The following is a 22,269-nucleotide window of genomic DNA, read 5'->3' as shown; positions in this document are numbered from 1 at the left end:
ATAGCAAAACAACTTTACAACCCTTACGACTTTGCAAGGTATAACTCTTGTTTTATATAATTAATATTGCCAACTTGCAATATGTGCCTTAATAATCATACAATCATAACATTTATGCTCCCACTATCATGAAGATTATTATAAACATAACACTTATGCTCCCACTAGCTATGACATGTATTCAGAAACAGCTTAACTTTCAGAAAAACAATACTTATTGAATTTCTTAAGTTCATATTTCCAATACCTTAGATAGTTCATATTTGTGTCTAAACAATTAAGACTAATTCCCAAACCTCACAATTCAAATTATGTAAAGGGATACCGTAACCATAATCGAATTCGAGAATGCAATTTTACAATCACTATCTTCTTAAAATCTTTCTTAGTGAAAGCATTTCCTCACGATCATTTTCATGAAGGAGGAAATCTTCTGACACTTAGATTTAAACGGTGTATTTGTTCCTATCCATGTGAATTTGTCAAAACCAAAGTTTACGACAAATTCAAACTCATATGGATCGAAATCGAACTTTCTTGATCTCGATTTCTTGTCTTATGGTAGCACAGCTGCCCACCATGTCTTCCAAGTAGTTAAGCAGCTCACCTTTTCTTATCAATGTACTTTCCATTGATCAAGGTCCTTGCCTTTTATGCATTCAAATGAGAACTCATAGGACTCACATGCATAATTAAATTGATTGGATTGGCACAGAAACAAAATACTGTCAACACGATAGGTTGTAAACCTCAACTCGTGTGCTAATGATGATCGATAAGGTTTATTTGATTTGTTCTTGAAACCTTTCAAGACCATTAGGACTCCCACTGACTCCTTGACATATAAGAATCTCTTGTCAACAACCATATCTTGACAAACAAATATTCAAGAGTTAGTGTAGCTTTTATCAAAACACTTCATAAATGGGTCCTAGTTGGTCTTTGTCTTATCCAAGACATCACAACTTTCCACATTTGATGAATGTTATAAACCTTTCTAATTCTTGTCCACTCAATGTCACAATCTAAGACTTGTTTTGGAACGAAGCATGATTGACTTATTGATTTAATCATTTCTTCAGTCCTTGATTCCTCTTCTTAAAAATACAATTGTACTAAGACTCACTTAGAGGATCAATTGAGATATGGTTCTTAATCATTAAGTCCTATCATAAAGCATAAAAGCTACTCTTCCTTCTTCTTAGAATGGAGAAACTTTTATCTTTCTGCCTACTTGATTCTTCTTATTTGTTTTGCTATTGATTTAAACCTTTTCAATCAATTCATAATTACACTTAATCTTGTAAGTATAATCATATTTACTAAACCTTTAGTAAATCATGACGAATATCATTGTTACTCTTATGGTGGACTTGATCAACACGCAACTTTGTGTGCTCGATCTCCTAATCCTTCACTTGACACTTTGTCAATGAATTAGTCTAATTTCCAAATATGAGATTTCTCATTCATCGTGCAACCAAGTTGCATGATTCCAAGTTTCTGTCCAATTGAAACTTGGGCGATGAGAAACTCTCCCTATTTGGTAAACTCTCGACTTTCCATAAATAACATAACAAGAACCAAATCCATTATTTCTAATAATAGAAACATTCAAACATCAATTTTTCATATACGTCATTGCAAGGATAAATAAATAAAATCAAAATTTATTTTATTGCGGAAAAATTTTGTCCTTACAATGCAATTCATTGAAAAAACTATGCTAATACATCTTTCTTAACAATCTAATTCTAACTCTAAGTAGTAGCTCAAGAATCTAATCTTCGAGAAATGCGATCGAAATCCATTCCTTCATGGTTAGATTCTGCTCACTTCTTCCCTTAAGCTTCCTTTCTTTTCTTCGATCCTACAAAACATCAATTGCAATCTTATCACATTATGTATTAAGAATCTAGAATAGAAGCTTAAAAGAGTTAGTTAATGGATTTCACCTATATTAGAGCCATACGTTTCGACTCTCCCATCTCTTGGATCTCTTAGGTAAATGGGGCAGATTCGTCTCCAATGCCCCTTCTCTTGGCAATAAAAGCAAATTGACTCTTTTGGAACATGACATGGAACTACTTCAGACATTGCCTTTCTCTTATGATCAAACTTTTCGATCATAGCATGTCTTTCGTTGCCATTGTCTATATCCATAGAGGTCTTAAAGGCTGATTCACCAATCAACTTTGCTTTTCCATTGCGCCAAACCATTGTTGATTCAGCAACAATAAGCATATAGGTGAGATCTATAAGGGTCACGTAGCGGTTCATCATATAGTATTCTCTTACGAACTCACTATATGACTTAGGAAGTGACTGAAGAATCCAATCAACAGCCATTTCCTCACATACAATGGATCCCAACATTCTTAACCTATCAATGTGTGACTTCATCCCTAGGACGTGTGCACACACCGACTTTCCTTCTTGATGTTTACTTGCCAAAAGGGCTTGAGTGATCTTGAACTTTTCAAGCCTTCGAACTTGTGGGTTAGGGAGAATAATTGGAGGAGGAGGAGGAAGTGAAGTATTATCTCTTGTTCCTCGATCAAATCATGGAATATCATCTTCATGTGGAATGCCTGTTCCACGGGATTTGGGAAGACCATAGTTGTCGAACTTTGACATCTACAAAACGGGAGAAAATGAATTCAAGTTAGTTGATTGATTGAGTCCTTAGTAAATCACCCAAATGAGATACTAAGGCTAGGAACCAACACAATATTCTACAACTCGGGAGAGGGATGTTGTAACCCAAATTGCAGAACATTTGAAGGTAAGTGAATGACGATTCGCTAATTTCCACCATGAAAAACGAAAAAGAAATTTAAGTTTTAAATCTATGAAAACTCCTAGATCCTTTGAGATTCAATTAACATTTCAATGGCATGTTTAAATCTCGATATGCCCCTCTTGTTTGTGACTGAGATGTCGAGGATCACAAAGCAGGTGTGAATAACCATGCAAACTTACATGGTGCCCTCACATGTTACAGTCACATATTCGATGTGCCGGTAAACCACACACGCTCCACCGAACTATGACAAACATTGAGTCACCCTTTGCTACCTTTGCTTAGAACCATTTAGTGTGCCGGTAAACCACACACGCTCCACTAACGTCTTCGCAAGGGTACAAAGTGTAATTTCATGGAATTGCATCAATTCACTTTGCCTAAGTAACTAAGATTGGGGATTTGAAAAACATTTAGTTACTTTAATAATTTATTATACTTATAATGGAAGGTTTCGTCCTATTCTACCCGTTCGGCTAACGACCCTCCACTAGTCAAGAGTGCGGTGGGTAAGAGTGGATACCCATTCAATCGCCATTTTATAGGCAATTTCCTTAAACACTCCTTATAAACCAGCTTCGTGAATGAGGCCTACTAACGGTAAGACTGACTTTTACTCATACATATATATAATGTTAGACTTTTAATGTTATATATATATATATATATATATATATATATATATATAGATATAGATATATATATATATATATATATATATATATATATATATATATAGATATATAGATATATATATATATATATAGTATAGGGTGTATTTTACACTATTAAAATATTAGGTGGTCAAATTTAACAATTATACTTTTAATTCAATTAAATTTTAAACCAAAACTTTATGGATTTATTAAACCTCTTTTAATTATACACCTTAATTAATTAATAAAACCATAAGGGTGTGATTTGAACCTTTTTCAAAACAATACTAGGGTTTTAGAATTTAACATTCCTAATTAAACTTTTAATCAACTTTTAAATTCCAAAACTTGAGGGCAAGTTTTGAAACATTTCAAAATATTAGGGTTTAGAATTTAAATATACATCAAAATTAAATTATTAATCAAAATTTAAATTCCAAAACTTGAGGGCAAGTTTTGAAACCTTTTTCAAAACATTAGGGCTTCAACTATTTAAATTTCAAAACAACAAAACTTTTTGGGTTCAAATTTAAACTATAAAACCTAAAAGGAAAATATGAAACTTTTCATAACAACAAGGATCAAATAAAAAATAACCTTAATTAACATTTCATCACATAATTATCCATATTTGATTTATTTAATGATTTCTTGCAAAACAATTTACCAATTTAATCAAAATAATTAATCAATTATCACATAAGGAAACAAATATTTTATTAATTGATAAATATCTTCAATTAGATCATGAATATATTCATATATATCAAAAAATCGGATTTATATTGATCTAATATGATAAGGCAAGTATCCTCAAGCAAAAACAACAAGAAATCCCGGTTTTCCCTCTCACTGACCAGCCGACTCGTCGAGTCAGGCATGGACTCGTCGAGTTCAGCATGAACTCGTCGAGTTCAGCATGAACTCGGCGAGTTCAGCCCCCAGAAACACAAAAATCGAATTTTTTCAATATACAAAGCATCAATACAATAGAAATCAATCTAGGCTCTGATACCACTGATGGGTTTTGGTCCTAAGAACATCCTATGTGCTCATACAAACCCTAATGCTTGGATCTAGGTTTCTCTATTGTACATGCAAGTTATCCAAGACTATAAACCCTAATTCTAGCATTCAAGTAATCATATTAACATGAGAATGGATTTAAGATATTACCTTGATTGTTATGTAGCAATAACAATCCAATTCATCCTTCTATTGACTTTAGAAAGCTTAGAGTCATAATTGTCACTCCTCTAATGGTTCACAAACACCATAAGCAAGAGGATGAAGAGGAGAGAGGATGGAGGCTGCCCAAAACCGTCTACAAACCCTAGAGAAGTCTTATCCAGCTTTTTGGGTCATAAGGGATCCATATATATAGGAGGCAATTAGGGTTATCTAACAAGGAAACCCTAATTTGGTTGCTTAAGCCCTAAGCAACCCATGGAGCCCTTTCCTTAAGGCCTTGGACGATTTCTCATGGGTTTCCCCATAGAATTCGTCCACCTTATAATATAAGGCAATCCATGGCCCAATTGAAATTATCTTATAATTACAATTCCAGTCCCTTAAGTTTAATTAATCTCTTTTAGTCACAAAACTAATTACCAATTAATTATTGACTAATATTAATTAAAGAATATGATTTCTCCTTTAATATATTATTCTCATAATATATTAATAAATCATATTTAATCCTTTCTCTCCATAATTCATCCTATCAAGTTGCTTTGGTGAAGGCAACCCAAAAGGACCATGCACCATCGGGTCAAGTACATACCAAAATAGTTATGGACTTAGACACTAATCCAACACTCACATGCATAATTAACTTAATTGGAACGGCACAGAAACAAAATAATGTCAACACGATAGGTTGTAAACCTCAACTCGTGTGCTAGTGATGATCGATAAGGTTTATTTTGATTTGTTCTTGAAACCTTTCAAGATCATTAAGACTCCCAATGACTCCTTGACATATAAGATTCTCTTGTCAATAAACATTTCTTGACAAACAAATATTCAAGAGTTATGGTAGTTTTTATCAAAACACTTCATAAATTGGTCCTAGTTGGTCTTTGTCTTATTCGAGACATCACAACTTTCCATATTTGATGAATTTTATAAACCTTCCTAATACTTGTCACTCAATTTCACAATCTTAACTCTAAGACTTGTTTTGGAACGAAGTATGATTGACTTCTTGATTTAACCATTTCTTCAATTCTTGATTCCTATTCTTAGACATGCAATTGTACTAAGACTCACTTAGAGGATCAATTGAGCTATGGCTCTTAATCATTAAGACCTATCATAAAGCATAAAAAGGTACTCTCCCTTCTTCTTAGAATGGAGAAACTTTTATCTTTCTGCCTACTTGATTCTTCTTATTCGTTTTGCTATTGATTTAAACTTTTTCAATCAATTCAGAATTACACTTAATCTTATAAGTATATTAATCATATTTACTAAACCTTTAGTAAATCATGACAAATATCTTTGTTACTCTTATGGTGGACTTGATCAACACGCAACTTGTGTACTCGATTTCCTAGTCCTTTCACTTGACACTTTGTCAACGAATTAGTCTAATTTCCAAATATGAAATTTCTCATTCATCATGCAACCAAGTTGCGTGATTCCAAATTTTTGTCCAACTGAAACTTGGGCGATGAGAAAGTCTCCTTATTTGGTAAATTTCTGACATTTCCATAATTAAGAATCAAATCCATTATTGTTAATAATAAAAACATTCTAACATCAATTTTTCATACAATTCATTGCAAGGATAAATAAATAATATAAAATCAAAATTTATTTTATTGCAGAAAAAATTTGTCCTTACAATTCAATTCTTTGAAAAACTATGCTAATACATCTTTCTTAGCAATCTTATTCTAACTCTAAGTAGTAGCTCAAGAATCTAATCTTCAAGTAATGCGACCGAAATCCATTCCTTCACGGTTAGATTCTGCTCACTTCTTCCCTTCAGCATCCTTTCTTTTCTTCGATCCTACAAAACATCAATTGTAATCTTATCACATTATGTATTAAGAATCTAGAATAGAAGCTTAAAAGAGTTAGTCAATGGATTTTACCTAAAGCAGAGCCATACGTTTTGACTCTCCCATCTCTTAGATCTCTTAGGTAAATAGGACAGCTTTGTCTCCAATTCCCCTTCTCTTGGCAATAAAAGCAAATTGACTCTTTTGGAACAGGACATGGAACTACTTCAGACATTGCCTTTCTCTTACGATCAAAATTTTCAATCATAGCATGTCTTTTGTTGCCATTGCCTATATCCATAGAGGTCTTGAAGGCAGATTCACCAATCAACTTTGCTTTTCTATTGCGCCAAACCATTGCTGATTCAGCAGCAATAAGCATATAGGTGAGATCTATAAGGGTCACGTCGCAGTTCATCATATAGTACTCTCTTACGAACTCACTATATGAGTTAGGAAGTGAATGGAGAACCCAATCAATAGCCATCTCCTCGCAGACAACGGATCCCAACATTCTTAACCTATCAATGTGTGACTTCATCCCTAGGATGTGTGCACACACCGACTTTCCTTCTTTATGTTTACTTGCCAAAAGGGCTTGAGTGAGCTTGAACTTTCCAAGCCTTCGATCTTGTGGGTTGGGGAGAATAATTGGAGGAGGTGGAGGAAGTGAAGCATGATCTCTTGTTCCTCGATCGAATCGTGGAATATCGTCTTCATGCGGAATCCTTGTTCCACGGGATTTGGGAAGACCATAGTTGTCGAACTTTGACATCTACAAAACGGGAGAAAACGAATTCAAGTTAGTTGATTAATTGAGTCCTTAGTAAATCACCCAAATGAGATACTAAGGCTAGGACCCAACACAATATGCTACAACCTAGAAAAGGGATGTCGTAATCTAGTTGCAGAATATTTGAAGGTAAGCGAATGACGATTCGCTAATTTCCACCATGAAAAACGAAAAAGAAATTTAAGTTTTAAATCTATGAAAACTCATAGATCCTTTGAGATTCATTGAACATTTCAATGGCATGTTTAAATCTCGATATGCCCCTCTTGTTTGTGACTGGGATGCCGAGGATCACAAAGCGGGTGTGAATAACCATGCAAACTTACATGGTGCCCTCACATGTTACAGTCACATATTCGATGTGCCGGTAAACCACACACGCTCCACCGAACTATGACAAACATTGAGTCACCCTTTGCTACCTTTGCTTAGAACCATTTAGTGTGCCGGTAAACCACACACGCTCCACTAACGTCTTCGCAAGGGTACAAAGTGTAATTTCATGGAATTGCAGCAATTCACTTTGCCTAAGTAACTAAGATTGGGGATTTGAAAAACATTTAGTTACTTTAATAATTCATTATACTTATAATGGAAGGTTTCGTCCTATTCTACCCGTTCGGCTAACGACCCTCCACTAGTCAAGAGTGCGGTGGGTAAGAGTGGATACCCATTCAATCGCCATTTTATAGGCAATTTCCTTAAACACTCCTTATAGACCATCTTCGTGAATGAGGCCTACTAACGGTAAGACTGACTTTTACTCATACATATATATATATATATATATATATATATATATATATATATATAATGTTAGACTTTTAATGTTATATATAGTATAGGGTGTATTTTACACTTTTAAAATACTAGGAGGTCAAATTTAACAATTATACTTTTAATTCAATTAAATTGTAAACCTAAACTTTTATGGATTTATTAAACCTCTTTTAATTACACACCTTAATTAATTAATAAAACCATAAGGGTGTGATTTGAACTTTTCAAAACAATACTAGGGTTTTAGAATTTAACATTCCTAATTAAACCTTTAATCAAATTTTAAATTCCAAAACTTGAGGACAAGTTTTGAAACATTTCAAAACATTAAGGTTTAGAATTTAAATATACATCAAAATCAAACTTTTTAATCAAAATTTAAATTCCAAAACTTGAGGGCAAGTTTTGAAACCTTTTCAAAAACATTAGGGTTTCAACTATTTAAATTTCAAAACTAAACTTTTGAGTTCAAATTTAAACTATAAAACGTAAAGGGGAAAAATTGAAACTTTTCATAACACAAGGATCAAATAATAAATAATATAAATTAAACAATTAATTTCATCATTATCTATATTTGACCTAATTTCAATTTTTGCAAAATAAGTTACCCAATTAATACAAATAATCTAATCTTTATCATATAATGAAGTTATTATCTAATCAATTGGTAATTATCTTGTGTTTTGGCAAGGATATTCTTTAAGAAACAATAAAAATCGTATTTTATAGGTTTAAAATGAATATGGTAATAATCCTTAAACAAAACAGCAACAAAATCCGAAATTTCCTCTGTCTGACGCTCCGACTCGCCGAGTCACACTCTGGAACTCGCCGAGTCCAAGAAGTGACTCGCCTAGTCAGGTCGAACAGTAAGCCAGAATACGATTTTCAGCTACATAATGCATCAATACAATAGAAACCAATCAAGTCTCTGATACCACTGATGGGTTTTGGTCATAAGAACATCCTATGTGCTCATACAAACCCTAATGCTTGGATCTAGGTTTCTCTATTGTACATTCAAGTTATCCAAGACTATATACCCTAATTCTAGCATACAAGTAATCATATTAACATAAGAATGGGTTTAAGATATTACCTTGATTGTTATGTAGCAATAACAATCACAATTCCTCCTTGTAATGACTTTAGAAAGCTTAGAGTCACAAATGTCACTCCTCTAATGGTTCACAAATACCAAGAGCGAGAGGATGAAGAAGAAAAGAGAAGGAGGCTGCCCAAAACATGTGGAAACCCTAGAAGGAAGCTTGTCCACGTTTTTGGGGCATAAGGGCTCTTTAAATAGTGAGGCTATTAGGGTTATCTAACAAGGAAACCCTAATTTGGATGCTTAAGCCCTAAGCAACCCATGGACTCCTTTCCTTAAAGACCTTGGACGATTTACAATGGTTTTCCCCATATAATTCGTCCATCCTTATAATATAAGGCAATCCATAGCCCAATTGTAATTATCTTATAATTACAATTCCAGTCCCTTAAGTTTAATTAATCTCTTTTAGTCACAAACTTAATTCTTATTAATTTTTGACTAATATTAATTAAACAATATGATTTCTCCTTTAATATATCATTCTCATAATATATTAATGAATCATATTTAATCGTTTCTCTCCATAATTCATCCTATCAAGTTGCTTTGGTGAATGCAACCCAAAAGGACCATGCACCATCGGGTCAAGTACATACCAAAATAGTTATGGACTTAGACACTAATCCAACACAATCTCCAATAGAGCACTTTGTAATTTCACTGGCAAGGTCTTTGTGACTTTGGTGTTATGACATTACAAAATGATCATTGTGTGAAATGTTAGAATCTAACACATTTTAATAGTGGCAAATTTTTGGTATTCTTACACTTGCGATAAGAATTTCGAATTGTGAAATGAGCATCGTTTGAAATGTTTTCAATTGATCTATTTCATAAAGCAAGGACCATAGATAATTATAGTATGCATGCTTGGAGCATGGGAAAACTAATATTATAATTCAAGTATTAATTTGATTATCTAAAACATTATATAATGAATAATTTGTAATCAATATGGTGATTAAATAATAAGTGTTTTATTTATACTCAAAAGTTTTGAGACCGTATTGACTTCAATTATTCTTGTGTTTCATTTCGCATGTTTTGACTTCCCGCATAATAAGATTATTTAAACATCCACAATCGATGATACTTTGGAAGTAGGTAATGAGGTAAGATTGTCATCACTACTAGAAAAACAGCCTTTTACGACGCTCATTGCGCGTCGTAAAAGGCTTAGACGACGCGCAAATGCGCGTCAAGGAAGGCCCTGTCATAAAGAAAGATGACGCGCTTTTGCGCGTCGTCTATAAACGACACGCATTTACGATGCTCATTTATGACGCGCAATTACGACGCGCGTTTACGACACGCAATGCATATCAAGGAAGGCCCTGTCATAAAGGAAGACGACACGCATTCGCGTGTCGTAACCTTATGACGCGCGTGGTAATGACACGCAATGCATATCAAGAAAGCCCCTGTCAAGAAAGGCCATGTCATAAATGAAGATGACACACATTTTTGCGTATCGTAATTTTAAATGTTTAAAAAAAATATTATTTATAGATTTACTTATTTTCAAATTAAATTTGTATTTAATGTTTCATAATAGAAATTAAAATATAATATACAAAAAATAGAATTCATTGCATGAATTTAATATCATACAAATAATCGCTAACAAAAATTCATTTAAAAAAATCACATGTCAAACAAGTTACCTAACATTACATGTCAAACAACACTATATGTTAACACTAATAACACTTAAAAACATGATTTTTCTTACATTTGGAGCACCCAATATTCCTATATCAGCAACCAACTTTAGGTCGAATTCCAACCACCTGTATAAGAACAATATTGTAAAAGAACAACATTAGAAAAGTTAATTAATATATACCAGTACAACATGTATGAATAAGTTCCTTAGTTTATATACTTTATATGTAATTTCTCATCAATAACAGGTCTTGTTGCTGAGTTATTCCCATGCTGCCCTTGGTTGAAGTTTTACATTTGATCCATGTAAGTCTAATCAATGGCAAGTCTTAGGAATGAACCACAAACAAACCTAAGAACAGAAACAATTGATTAAGGACTAGATTCCCTTACTAAACCTGTTTGTTGTAATAGAATAATTCCAGAAGCCAGCATAAGAAAACATCCAAAGTAAAAAAGATTTGTTGTTGAAAGCGACTTCAACTTCCTGTCAAAACAATAAAAGGTTGGTTGTTTTCTAGATTATCAAATTATCTAGTGTTTATTTTAGCATGCATGCAATGAATAACATTGAAAACCAAACCAACCCAAAAAGAGCCCAAGTCAAAAAATGCATGACATCAACATGTAAGGACTGCTTACTATTTTCGTTCAGATACCTTCAACAAATTCAACCAATATTATCAAATTGTTCATTATTCTCTACTTTTGTTGAACCAATGTTATCAAGATTCAAATCTATAGAGCACCCATGTCTTAGACACACGAAGCGATCTAGCAAGCATGTACTGGAGGTTGCTGACATGTGCAAGTCATAAAAACATAGATAACATTCTTTTTCATTAGTTTTTTCAAAATCATCTTCCATTTTTTGAAACTGAAAACTGATTTGAAGGTGTTGGATCCTTTTTTAGCTCCATTTCAACTCTCATTTGAAATTATTATATTAAAAGAACATTATAAAACAACAAATAAATAAATAAAGTTTTTTTTTACCTTGACAACATTGGTAAGTCTCCCATTCTTCCCACAAACATGTTTCCAATATAAATTCTCGCAAGTTTCTTTATTCAAAAATCAAGCTTCCCATAAAGCCCTAATCCTTTCTCTAGCTAATCACGACTTATGAGATATTGATGTTTTTCGTCTTTGCTGACTGTACACCTCGACTACACCTTGTCCATGTTCCAGCCAATCAACAGGCGCCACATTGACAGCCTCCACACAGTTAAAACCACAACTGAATCCTGCATGATATGCCCTTGGAAAAGTAACAATAATCTCTCCACAACACTGAGAAGCTCGATAAACTGGGACCCCTTCAGACTTCAAAATTTTAGGGCTCAATTGAGTAACCTGTTAAGATTAAATCATTTATTCATTATCCAACACTATATCCAGACACTACTTATTGCGAAAAAAAATCTTACGAGTTGATGGAGTAGATCTGTTTGTTCCTTAAAAAAACAGATAGATATCTGATTTTGAATTGGTTTATTGAATCTGATCCAAACAGGTATATTGCCTTAAAAGATAAAAAATATATATATATATTTTGAAGAGTTTTGTAGTTTAAGTTTTGGAAAATTGGGTGGCAGGACATGGGTGAAGAATTATTTGGGGGTGATGATAATATTTATATTGATATTAATATTTCAGGCAAAGTTCACGATGCTCATCACAACAGATTCCTGCAATGTTCATTAATTATCAGTTTGATGAACTGGATATTTTTATCTAGAGTAGTACCTACCTGTGTGTGTTGGACTTTTGTGAAGATTTCCATTTTTTGTTTAAGCAACTTTGCCAGATGAGTTTCCAGGAGCTGACTCCTAGCCCTGTTGGTGTTTGAATGGTTTTTGTCATTGTTGGAAGGCTTGGGGCTCGGTAGTCGGTACCGAGAAAAATTATACAACTGTGGGGTGTTTGTCATTCTTCTTCCTTGTCACGGTTTGCAAGAACCATGTGATGATTTTTTAATAAAAATAACCAAATTTTAAAGTGTTTAAAGCACATGTACAAGTCTTTTAATACATGCTATTTTCTGCCCAATAATTTAGCAGTTTATTCCGTAACCAGACCCGTCTGCTGTCGCCACGGTGCCGCCAGGTGGTTGGGTTTGGGGAGCTTGTTGCTAGTTGTAGTAATCATAGCCACCAGCAGCACCACCAGCAGAAAGTTCTTTAAAAAAAACCCAATTTGTCTAAAAGATATATTCTACAATAACAGTTTAAGAAGGGCATAAATGGGAGGTGTAAAAACCTTTAACTAAAAGATACCCAATTTGTCTTAAATTAGCAGAAAGTTCTTTAAAAAAAACTCATTTTAAAGAGTTTCATTTTGAATCATGCAGCCATTGGATTCACATATTGAGCAATCAAAGTATACTATGTTATCCAAGTAAGAATAAAGATGCTATGTATGCTGAAAAGCAAGTGCAATCTAGCATATAGTTTCTGAAACCAAGATGATGCTTGGTCTCCTTGTAAAACTGCACATACCACACTGATTACTTCATTAACCAACTGTTTTTCAGTTAATTCACACATGAGTCTTGTTCTCTTCACAAATCTATATATTTCTACAAAACAATCAACTAGTAGTTCAAAAATAAAAACAATAAAAAGAAAATCACAAATATAATTAAAATATTAAATCCTTACACTAAACAACAACATGTTTGGGCATAAATCTATTGAAATCACTTTATTTTGCAAAAAATTTTATACATAGAAAAACTTATATATCAACAAAAATAAAACATTTCTCAACACATGAAAAATTTCTCATTCTAAAGATGTAATTTCAAGAATATATGTTTTTTTTTTCAAAAATAAAAATAACAATTTTTTCTCCAAAGATTTTATTTTGGATGAAGATCATTCAATAAATCATTGTGCAGCATAAGGTGATTCCGTAACTAAGTGAGAACAAGTTGATTATTTTATGTAAATACAATAAAAATAACCAAAATGTTTATATTGTTAAAACCTCCATCTATTTCTGTTTTGTAGTTTTCTCTTTAATCAATAGCCCAATATTATTTAGTATCTTTTTTATTATAGAAAAAAACATGATTTGCGTATATATATATATATATATATATATATATATATATATATATATATATATATATATATATATATATATATATAATGATCGAGTCCTATTTGATATTTTTACCGCCATTTAGGGAATATTTCAATAATTTGACATCCCCATTCCGGAGTTCTCATTGGTTGTTAGACATATCACACGGATTGCCATCTTGTATAGTTTATCAGCGGTCCAAATTCACGCTTTCGCAAATCGCAATTTTGAACTTTCCCCCGCTAATTTCCCCAAATCTATGCATTATATAAACCCCCAAAACTCTAGATCCAAAGCACGCAATCAATCGAAAAACAAATCTTCAAGAACATCGTTAATTCTTTCCTCTTCTCTTATCACATTCAAATGGCTCGTACCAAGCAGACGGCAAGGAAATCCACCGGAGGAAAGGCTCCAAGGAAGCAGTTGGCAACCAAGGCAGCAAGGAAGTCGGCACCGGCCACCGGCGGAGTGAAGAAACCACACAGATTCAGGCCTGGAACAGTCGCATTGAGAGAGATCAGAAAGTACCAGAAGAGCACTGAGCTTTTGATCAGGAAACTTCCGTTCCAGAGGCTCGTCAGGGAGATCGCCCAAGATTTCAAGACCGATCTGCGTTTCCAGAGCTCCGCCGTGGCTGCTCTCCAGGAGGCTTCCGAAGCTTACCTTGTTGGGCTCTTCGAAGACACAAATCTTTGCGCTATTCATGCTAAGAGAGTCACCATCATGCCAAAGGATATGCAGCTCGCTCGTAGGATTCGAGGTGAAAGGGCTTAGACTTTTATTTCTAATGTTAGAATGTAGATCTCGACTAGTTTGCTGTTGATGTATGTGTTTTGTTTCAATATGGTTATACCCAATGAAAAATCCAACTTGGTTATGAAAAATTACCTACTTAATTTGCATTTTCGTGTTGCCAATTTGGTAAATTCTCCTTTTTTTGTTCATCGTAAACATTGCCTCTAGAATTTGTATGCTCTTAAGCGTCTGCCAATATGGTTCAATGGTAGCTTTGTTTATGGATTTGGAGTGGTTGAATTAGTATTTCAGTTGGATGTGTATTTTTTTCTTTGTTCTTATTGATGGTTCTATAGTCGTTAATCAATGAGATATACATTTAAATAAGTTGCTCATTTTGATTGAATTTTGTATAGCTGATATTCTTGAGAAAATTCACCTCCATCTGTAATTTATTTTACATGAGTGAGGTTGTTAATAAACTATGGTGAAAAATTGAAAACTGAAAAGTGTCCATCTATATGCACGTGTATATTGCTTATAAAAGTCTATAATAATTTTATCCATTGTAAATTGAAACTTTATCGAGAAATTGATTGGAAGTAGTGAAACCTAAGTTTTCATCATTGCAAATAGCTTGTAATGATGATGATTTTGTAGCTTTGCATTGACATTATGTCTCGTTGAAGGTAATGCCAAAACTCAGACAATAGGTATTTCAACATAATTCTTCTAACATGGGAATCATATTTTACAAAGATGTAGCGAAATCTATGGTTTTTGAACAATGGAAAACTTTAGTAACACATTCATTGCCCTAAAATCAACTAAATTTAGGTTCAAGATTGAGTTCTTATCTAAAATTGTTTTAAGTTTTGCAAAATGTATTGTGAGATTGGATCAAAGTGGAAGATCTTATCAAAATATTTATATTGAAATTTGTTTGTAAGATTTTAGGTATGAAGTATACATAAGATCATACTACTCTATGATGTTATTTTTGTATTTCATGACAATATGAAAACATTCTAGAATTATTACTCTATGATGTTATTTTTGCATTTCATGAATTTTTTTTATGTATAATGTTTCTTTATACTGTTGGTTCACACACCTATTTTATTAGGTGCATAAATTTATATCTTACCAAAAAATAATCAATTAGTAGTTAAAAAAACATAAAAAGAAAATCATTAAAATAATTATAATATTAAATCCTCACACTAAATAACCGCATATTTGAGCATAGACCTATTGATTGCCTTTATATTGCAAAATATTCATTTTCATGCCATAGAAAAACTTATATATCAACAAAAATAATACATTTCGCAATACATGAATACTTTCTCAGTGTAAAGATGTAATCTCAGGATATATGTTTTTTCCAAAAATAAAATAATATATTTTTTTCAAAGTTTTTATTTTGGAGGAAAATCATTCAATAAAATGACTGTGCAACATAAAGTGATTCCGTAGTAAAATAAAATGACACACCCTATAGACTTAATATCTTTTTAATTTTAGAAAAAACATGATTTTGGTAAAAAAAAAAAGTATAATTACATAATTAATATTAGTGTATTTATAATAATTAATATTTTTTTATTATTACTAACCATTTTTTCTAATTATATAACAGATGTCTACGGTCATCGTGTTAGATTAATATCTACGGGTAACTATACAGACGTTACCTTAGATAAAGAAAATATAAACTCAGTCAAATCTTGTGTATATCAACATACAAGTATTCATCATACTTCAAATGGTACAGATTTCTATATATACGAATTTAAAAATATATGTTTCACATTTATATAACTCATAACAATTTCTAATGTTCTAATTTGTATTTTAATTTTTTCAGGCAACTATAATTTGAACAATAAAGTTCAAACACCACTGTCTATTAATTTACATAATTCAGTGTTTGTCATTTGCACGACATCCACCAATCGTTCCACAATAACTCATAATTCTCCTTCAACAGATATAAATGTTAGAACTCCCTTTTCTAACATTTCAAACGGTATGCATTTATAAATACACAAACTTAGAAATATATGATTTACATTTATATAAATCATACCAATTGCTAACGTTTTGATTTGTATTTTTATTTTACCAGACAATTATATATTCAATAATAACCTCCAAACACCAATATCTATTAACAAACACAATTCAATGTTTGTGAATGCCACGACATCCGGTAATCGTTCAACAATAATTCAGAATTCTTCATCAATCAAGTTACCAAGAGGAAAACATCAATTAAAAAGGAAGACTCCAGATATATCCTCGATACCTGTTTTTGACTTGACATTAGAGGAAGAAAGTAATCATGATCATATTGTCAAAGATAAGTTTCGGGGTATATCAAAAGGTGATCATAATTCTAATAGTTTTAATATTATTTAAATTTATTTAATAATCTAATTTATATATATTTTTTACATTTTTATATTTTTTTTCATTCAATAGATTACTTGGATCATGGAGACGAGATTGTAATATGTCAAATTTGTCATGCAAAATTATGGCCAGATGAATCTCTTAGAGGACAAAAAAAAAGGCAATACGTCTTATTCTTTATGTTGTGGTTACGGAAAAGTTGAGTTACCACCCTTAAAAGAAGCACCGTCATCTTACAAAAATCTTTACCGTTCCGTAGATTCTAAAAGCAAACACTTCATGAAGAACATTCGACGTTACAATTCAATGTTTTCATTTACATCCATGGGAGGCAAAGTTGATTCATCCATCAACTCAGGCAACGCACCATACATATTCAGACTTAGCGGTCAAAATTATCATAGTATGGGAAGTCTTTTACCTACAGGTGGATCACGACCAAAATTCTGTCAGTTATACATATATGATACGGAGAACGAGGTTTCAAATAGATCGACAAGTATTGGGTATATTTTTATAATCTTCATCTAAAAAATAATTTCAGTTCATTTGTCTTTTTTAACTAACATTAAATAATTTTCTATGATATTTTCAGTAGACCAACGAGCGCTTGTACATCAAGTTCAAGATCATATGATCTCTAAATTATAGAATTTTTGAAGGATATGTTAGATTCAAACAATGCGTTGGTCAAGTCTTATAGGATGGTAAGAGACAGTCTTCATGATAATCCTGGTGCTAATTTGAAGTTAAGATTAATCGGAAAAAGAGAACAAGATGGAAGGACGTATAACTTACCAACTTCTTCTGAGGTAGCCGCTTTAATTGTCGGTGACATCTGTGATTCAATTGAAAAAAGAGACATCATTGTTGAAACCTCATCGAGATTACTAAAGCGTATAAGTGAATTACATCCTTCTTACCTTGCTCTTCAGTATTCATTACTATTTCCATACGGCGATGATGGTTACAGAGTTGACATCCTTCATAGAGGTATTACATCTTCAAGTAACAGCAAGCGCCCGACCTGTACAATGAGAGAATTTTTCGCTTACAGAATTCAAGATAGAGATCAATCCTTCTCACTACTTCTTAATGCAAAAAGGTTATTCCAACAATTTTTGGTTGATGGTTATACAATGATCGAAAGTGAGCGATTATTTTTCATACGTAAGCAACAAAAAATTCTTAGATGTGAGTCTTATGAGAATCTGCGTAATCACCAAGCACGTGGGAGTACAAATATTTCGAACGTTGGGCAACGTGTGATCTTACCTTCTTCATTTACCGGTGGTGCACATTATATGATGCAAAACTATTTGGATGCCATGTCGCTATGTAAATGGTTTGGATATCCTGGTTTTTTCATAACCTTTACGTGTAATCCAAAATGGCCAGAAGTTCAAAGGTTTCTTAAGGACACTCCACTTCATCCAGAAGATAGACCGGATATATTATGTAGGTTATTTAAGATGAAGTTGGATGCATTTATTAAAGATTTATGGGAAAATCAAATTTTTGGCAAGGTTCAAGCAGGTATTTAAACTTATACTTTAATATATATATATATATATATATATATATATATATATATATATATATACACACACACACACACCTTCTTTAGCTGCTAACGTCTATCCTATTTGTATATTTTTACATGCATTGGTTTATACGATTGAATTTCAAAAAAGAGGTCTGACTCATAGGCCATATATGTCTATTTATGCATTCTGACTGCAAGCTTCCTACAGTTGAATATATTGACCCGATTATTTATGCTGAGATTCCAAATATCGATGAAGATCCAGAATTGTATTCACTTGTCAGGGAGTTCATGATTCACGGTCCATGTGGAACTGAAAATTTGAATTGCCCATGCATGGTGGACAGAAAGTGTTCTAAAAACTTTCCAAAGAGTTTCTGTAATCATACTTCAGTTGATTCAGATGGTTTACCCTTATATAGGAGAATAAATGATGGAAATTTTGTTGAAAAATCTGGTGTTCAGTTAGAAAACAGAAATGTTGTTCCATACAACAAATATTTGTTGAAAAGATATCAGGCACACATTAATGTTGAATGGTGCAATCAAGGATCCTCTATAAAGTATTTATTTAAATATATAAACAAGGGTCCTGATAGAGCGACTGTTGCTATGGTGCAAAGCAATGATGATTCTGATAACAATGATGCAGTGGATGAAATCAAAGAATACTATGATTGTAGATATATATCTGCATGTGAAGCATCATGGCGGATTTTTAAATATGATGTTCATTATAGGTATCCTACTGTGATTAGAATACCTTTTCATCTGCCTGGTCAACAACAAGTTATATATGAGGCAGACGATGATATTGAAGATGTTCTTGACCGACCTTCAGTTGCTTCTTCAATGTTCATATCTTGGATGAAGTGTAACGAAACCAATAAAGAAGCACGGAAACTTACATATGTTGAATTTCCTACAAAGTTTGTTTGGAAACCTAAACTTCAAATTTGGAAGCCAAGGGAAGTTGGATATTCTATTGGTAGAATTCACTCGGTTTCACCTAAGCTTGGCGAGACATATTTTTTAAGAATTCTTTTAAATAAAGTGAAAGGTCCAAAATCATTCGAAGAAATTCGCACGGTCAATGGTGAAATGTGTTCTTCTTTTAAAGGTGCATGCTATAATCTAGGCCTTTTGGATGATGACAAATAATACATCGAAGCAATTAAAGAAGCAAGTCTTTTTGGATCTGGTTTTTATCTACGTTTCTTATTTGCTACGATGCTATTGTCCAGTATTTTGTGTAAACCAGAGATTGTGTGGGAAAACACATGGGAATACCTATCAGATGGAATTTTTTATACTCAACAAAAGAAATTAAAGTCTCCAGGTATTATATGTTTATTACATTATTATTAAAAATATATCATATAAATTTCCAATACACAGTCAATTACATTTTACGTCCCACTTAATACCTTTTTTAATATGTTGTAAGTAATATAGTATTGTTTGTTCAGGTTTGTCACTAAACGAAGATCGAATTAAAAACTTGACTTTGTTTGAGATAGAACAAATTTTACTCCGAAACAATTCCAGTCTCAAGAACTATAGAAGGATGCCTTACCCAGATGCTAATTTAGTTTCATCTTCAAACAATCGTTTGATAGCCGAGGAACTAGATTATGACATACCAAACTTGAAGAATGAGTTTGATCGACTCTTTGTTTCATTAACTGACGAGCAACGCAACATTTTTCTTGATATCATGGCTACGGTTAAAAATAATAAGGGAGGTTTATTCTTTATTTATGGTTATGGTGGAACGGGTAAGACATTTCTTTGGAAGACAATTTCTGCAGCAATTAGATCTCAAGGTGAGATTGTTTTAAATGTTGCTTCAAGTGGGATTGCTTCATTATTGTTGACTGGAGGCAGGACAACACACTCTCGATTTATAATTCCCATAAATCTTACCGAGGATACTTTTTGTAGAATAAACCCAAAGAGTGATCTTGCGAGTTTAGTAAGAAAAGCCTCATTGATCATTTGGGATGAAGCACCCATGGTACACAAGCATGCATTTGAAGCTTTAGATCGAACTTTGAAGGATATATTACGATTTGTCGATCCAATAAACTCAAATATTCCATTTGGAGGGAATGTGGTTGTTTTTGGAGGTGATTTCAGACAAATTCTACCTGTTGTTCTGGGTGGCAGTAGACAAAACATTGTTAACGCTTCTTTGAGTTCTTCGTATCTATGGCAACAATGCAAAGTTCATAAATTAACAAAAAAATGAGGTTAACTGTTGGAAGCGACCCATCTGTTGTTTATCAAATAAGGGGGTTTTCAAACTGACTATTGGACATAGGAGAAGATAATCTTGGCGGTCCAAATGATGGCGAAGCAATTGTTGATATTCCAGAAGATATTCTCATTAATGATCCATGTGATCCTATTGGTTCATTAATCAATTTTGTATATCCTTCGATTCGTGAAAACTTCAACATTGCGGGTTATTTTCAAGAAAGAGCAATACTTGCTCCCAAGAATGAAGTTGTCCAAGAAATAAATGATCGGTTGCTAAAATTGATTCCAGGAGAGCAAAAAGAATATTTAAGTTCAGATAGCCTCTGTCGATCTGAGTTTGTTCATGATCAGTTTGATGCAAACTTATACTCACCTGATGTTTTAAATGGTCTTAAAGTCTCAGGTCTGCCAAATCATAATCTCATTTTAAAAGTCGGTGTTCCAGTTATGTTGTTGAGAAACATTGATCAGAAAAATGGCTTATGCAATGACACTAGACTACATATCAAATCTTTGGGAAAACGTGTTATTGAGGCAGTTATCATATCTGGAAGTAATATTGGAAACCGAACTTTTATTCCAAGAATGTCTTTAACTCCTACTGAAAACAAAATCCCGTTCAAATTTCAAAGAAGACAATTTCCGTTGGCTGTATGTTTTGTAATGACAATTAATAAGAGCCAAGGACAATCTTTATCAAATGTTGGTTTGTTTCTCAAGGATCCTGTTTTCACACATGGCCAATTGTACGTTGCTTTATCTAGAGTTCAAAGTAGAGAAGGATTAAAATTGTTAATTTTAGATAAGGATGGTAGACTATCAAATAAAACATCCAACGTTGTGTATAAAGAAGTTATTAGAAATTTATAAAAACTTTGTATAATTTTATTGTTTATATCAATTTTTTTTGTTTTGTTTAAATTTTAATTCAATTCTACAAAAATAATATTTTTCTAACATATCTACAAATGCAGATTGTCGATCGGATATTAAAACCACTATGCTTTCGTAACTTTAACGAATCATTATTTCATTATCATATAACTGATAAAACATCTATATTTATTACTAATTAAAAATTTTATTATGATTATTCAATTATTAAGTATTATTATAAATAAAATTATTTTTAATTTTCTCATCCGTGGTGTCCACTGATTATAACCTAGTCATTCAATAAAATGACTGATTCCGTGGTAAAATAAAATGACACACCCTATAGACTTAATATCTTTTTAATTTTAGAAAAAACATGATTTTGGTAAAAAAATATATATATAATTACATAATTAATTATCGAGTCTTATTTGATATTTTTACCGACATTTTGGGAATATTTCGATAATCTGACATCCCAATTCCGGAGATCTCATTGGTTGTCAGACATATCACACGG

The 22,269-nt window shown here is 32.5% G+C and overlaps 2 protein-coding genes across 2 annotated transcripts; both read left to right on the top strand.

Annotated features, from left to right (window-relative positions):
- The first annotated feature begins 14,195 nt into the window (after positions 1-14,195).
- On the top strand, positions 14,196-14,814 carry LOC145058996 (histone H3.2). Its single transcript, XM_079006865.1, has one exon. It carries the CDS (start codon positions 14,276-14,278, stop codon positions 14,684-14,686), a length of 411 nt encoding a protein of 136 aa, XP_078862991.1. The 5' UTR covers positions 14,196-14,275; the 3' UTR covers positions 14,687-14,814.
- A 3,977-nt stretch (positions 14,815-18,791) lies between these two features.
- Positions 18,792-21,743, top strand: LOC145059874 (uncharacterized). The gene is made up of 4 exons (XM_079007642.1): positions 18,792-19,731; positions 19,873-19,950; positions 20,081-20,740; positions 20,935-21,743. Exons 1-4 carry the CDS (start codon positions 18,792-18,794, stop codon positions 21,741-21,743), a joined length of 2,487 nt encoding a protein of 828 aa, XP_078863768.1.
- Positions 21,744-22,269: the final 526 nt, after the last annotated feature.

This window comes from Lactuca serriola, chromosome 6 (assembly GCF_051521515.1).
Source record: "Lactuca serriola cultivar US96UC23 chromosome 6, Lser_US96UC23_V15, whole genome shotgun sequence".
NCBI classification, from domain to species: Eukaryota; Viridiplantae; Streptophyta; class Magnoliopsida; order Asterales; family Asteraceae; genus Lactuca; species Lactuca serriola.
The sequence above is the reverse complement of the archived record's forward strand: the minus strand, read 5'-3'. Positions and strand labels throughout refer to the sequence as shown.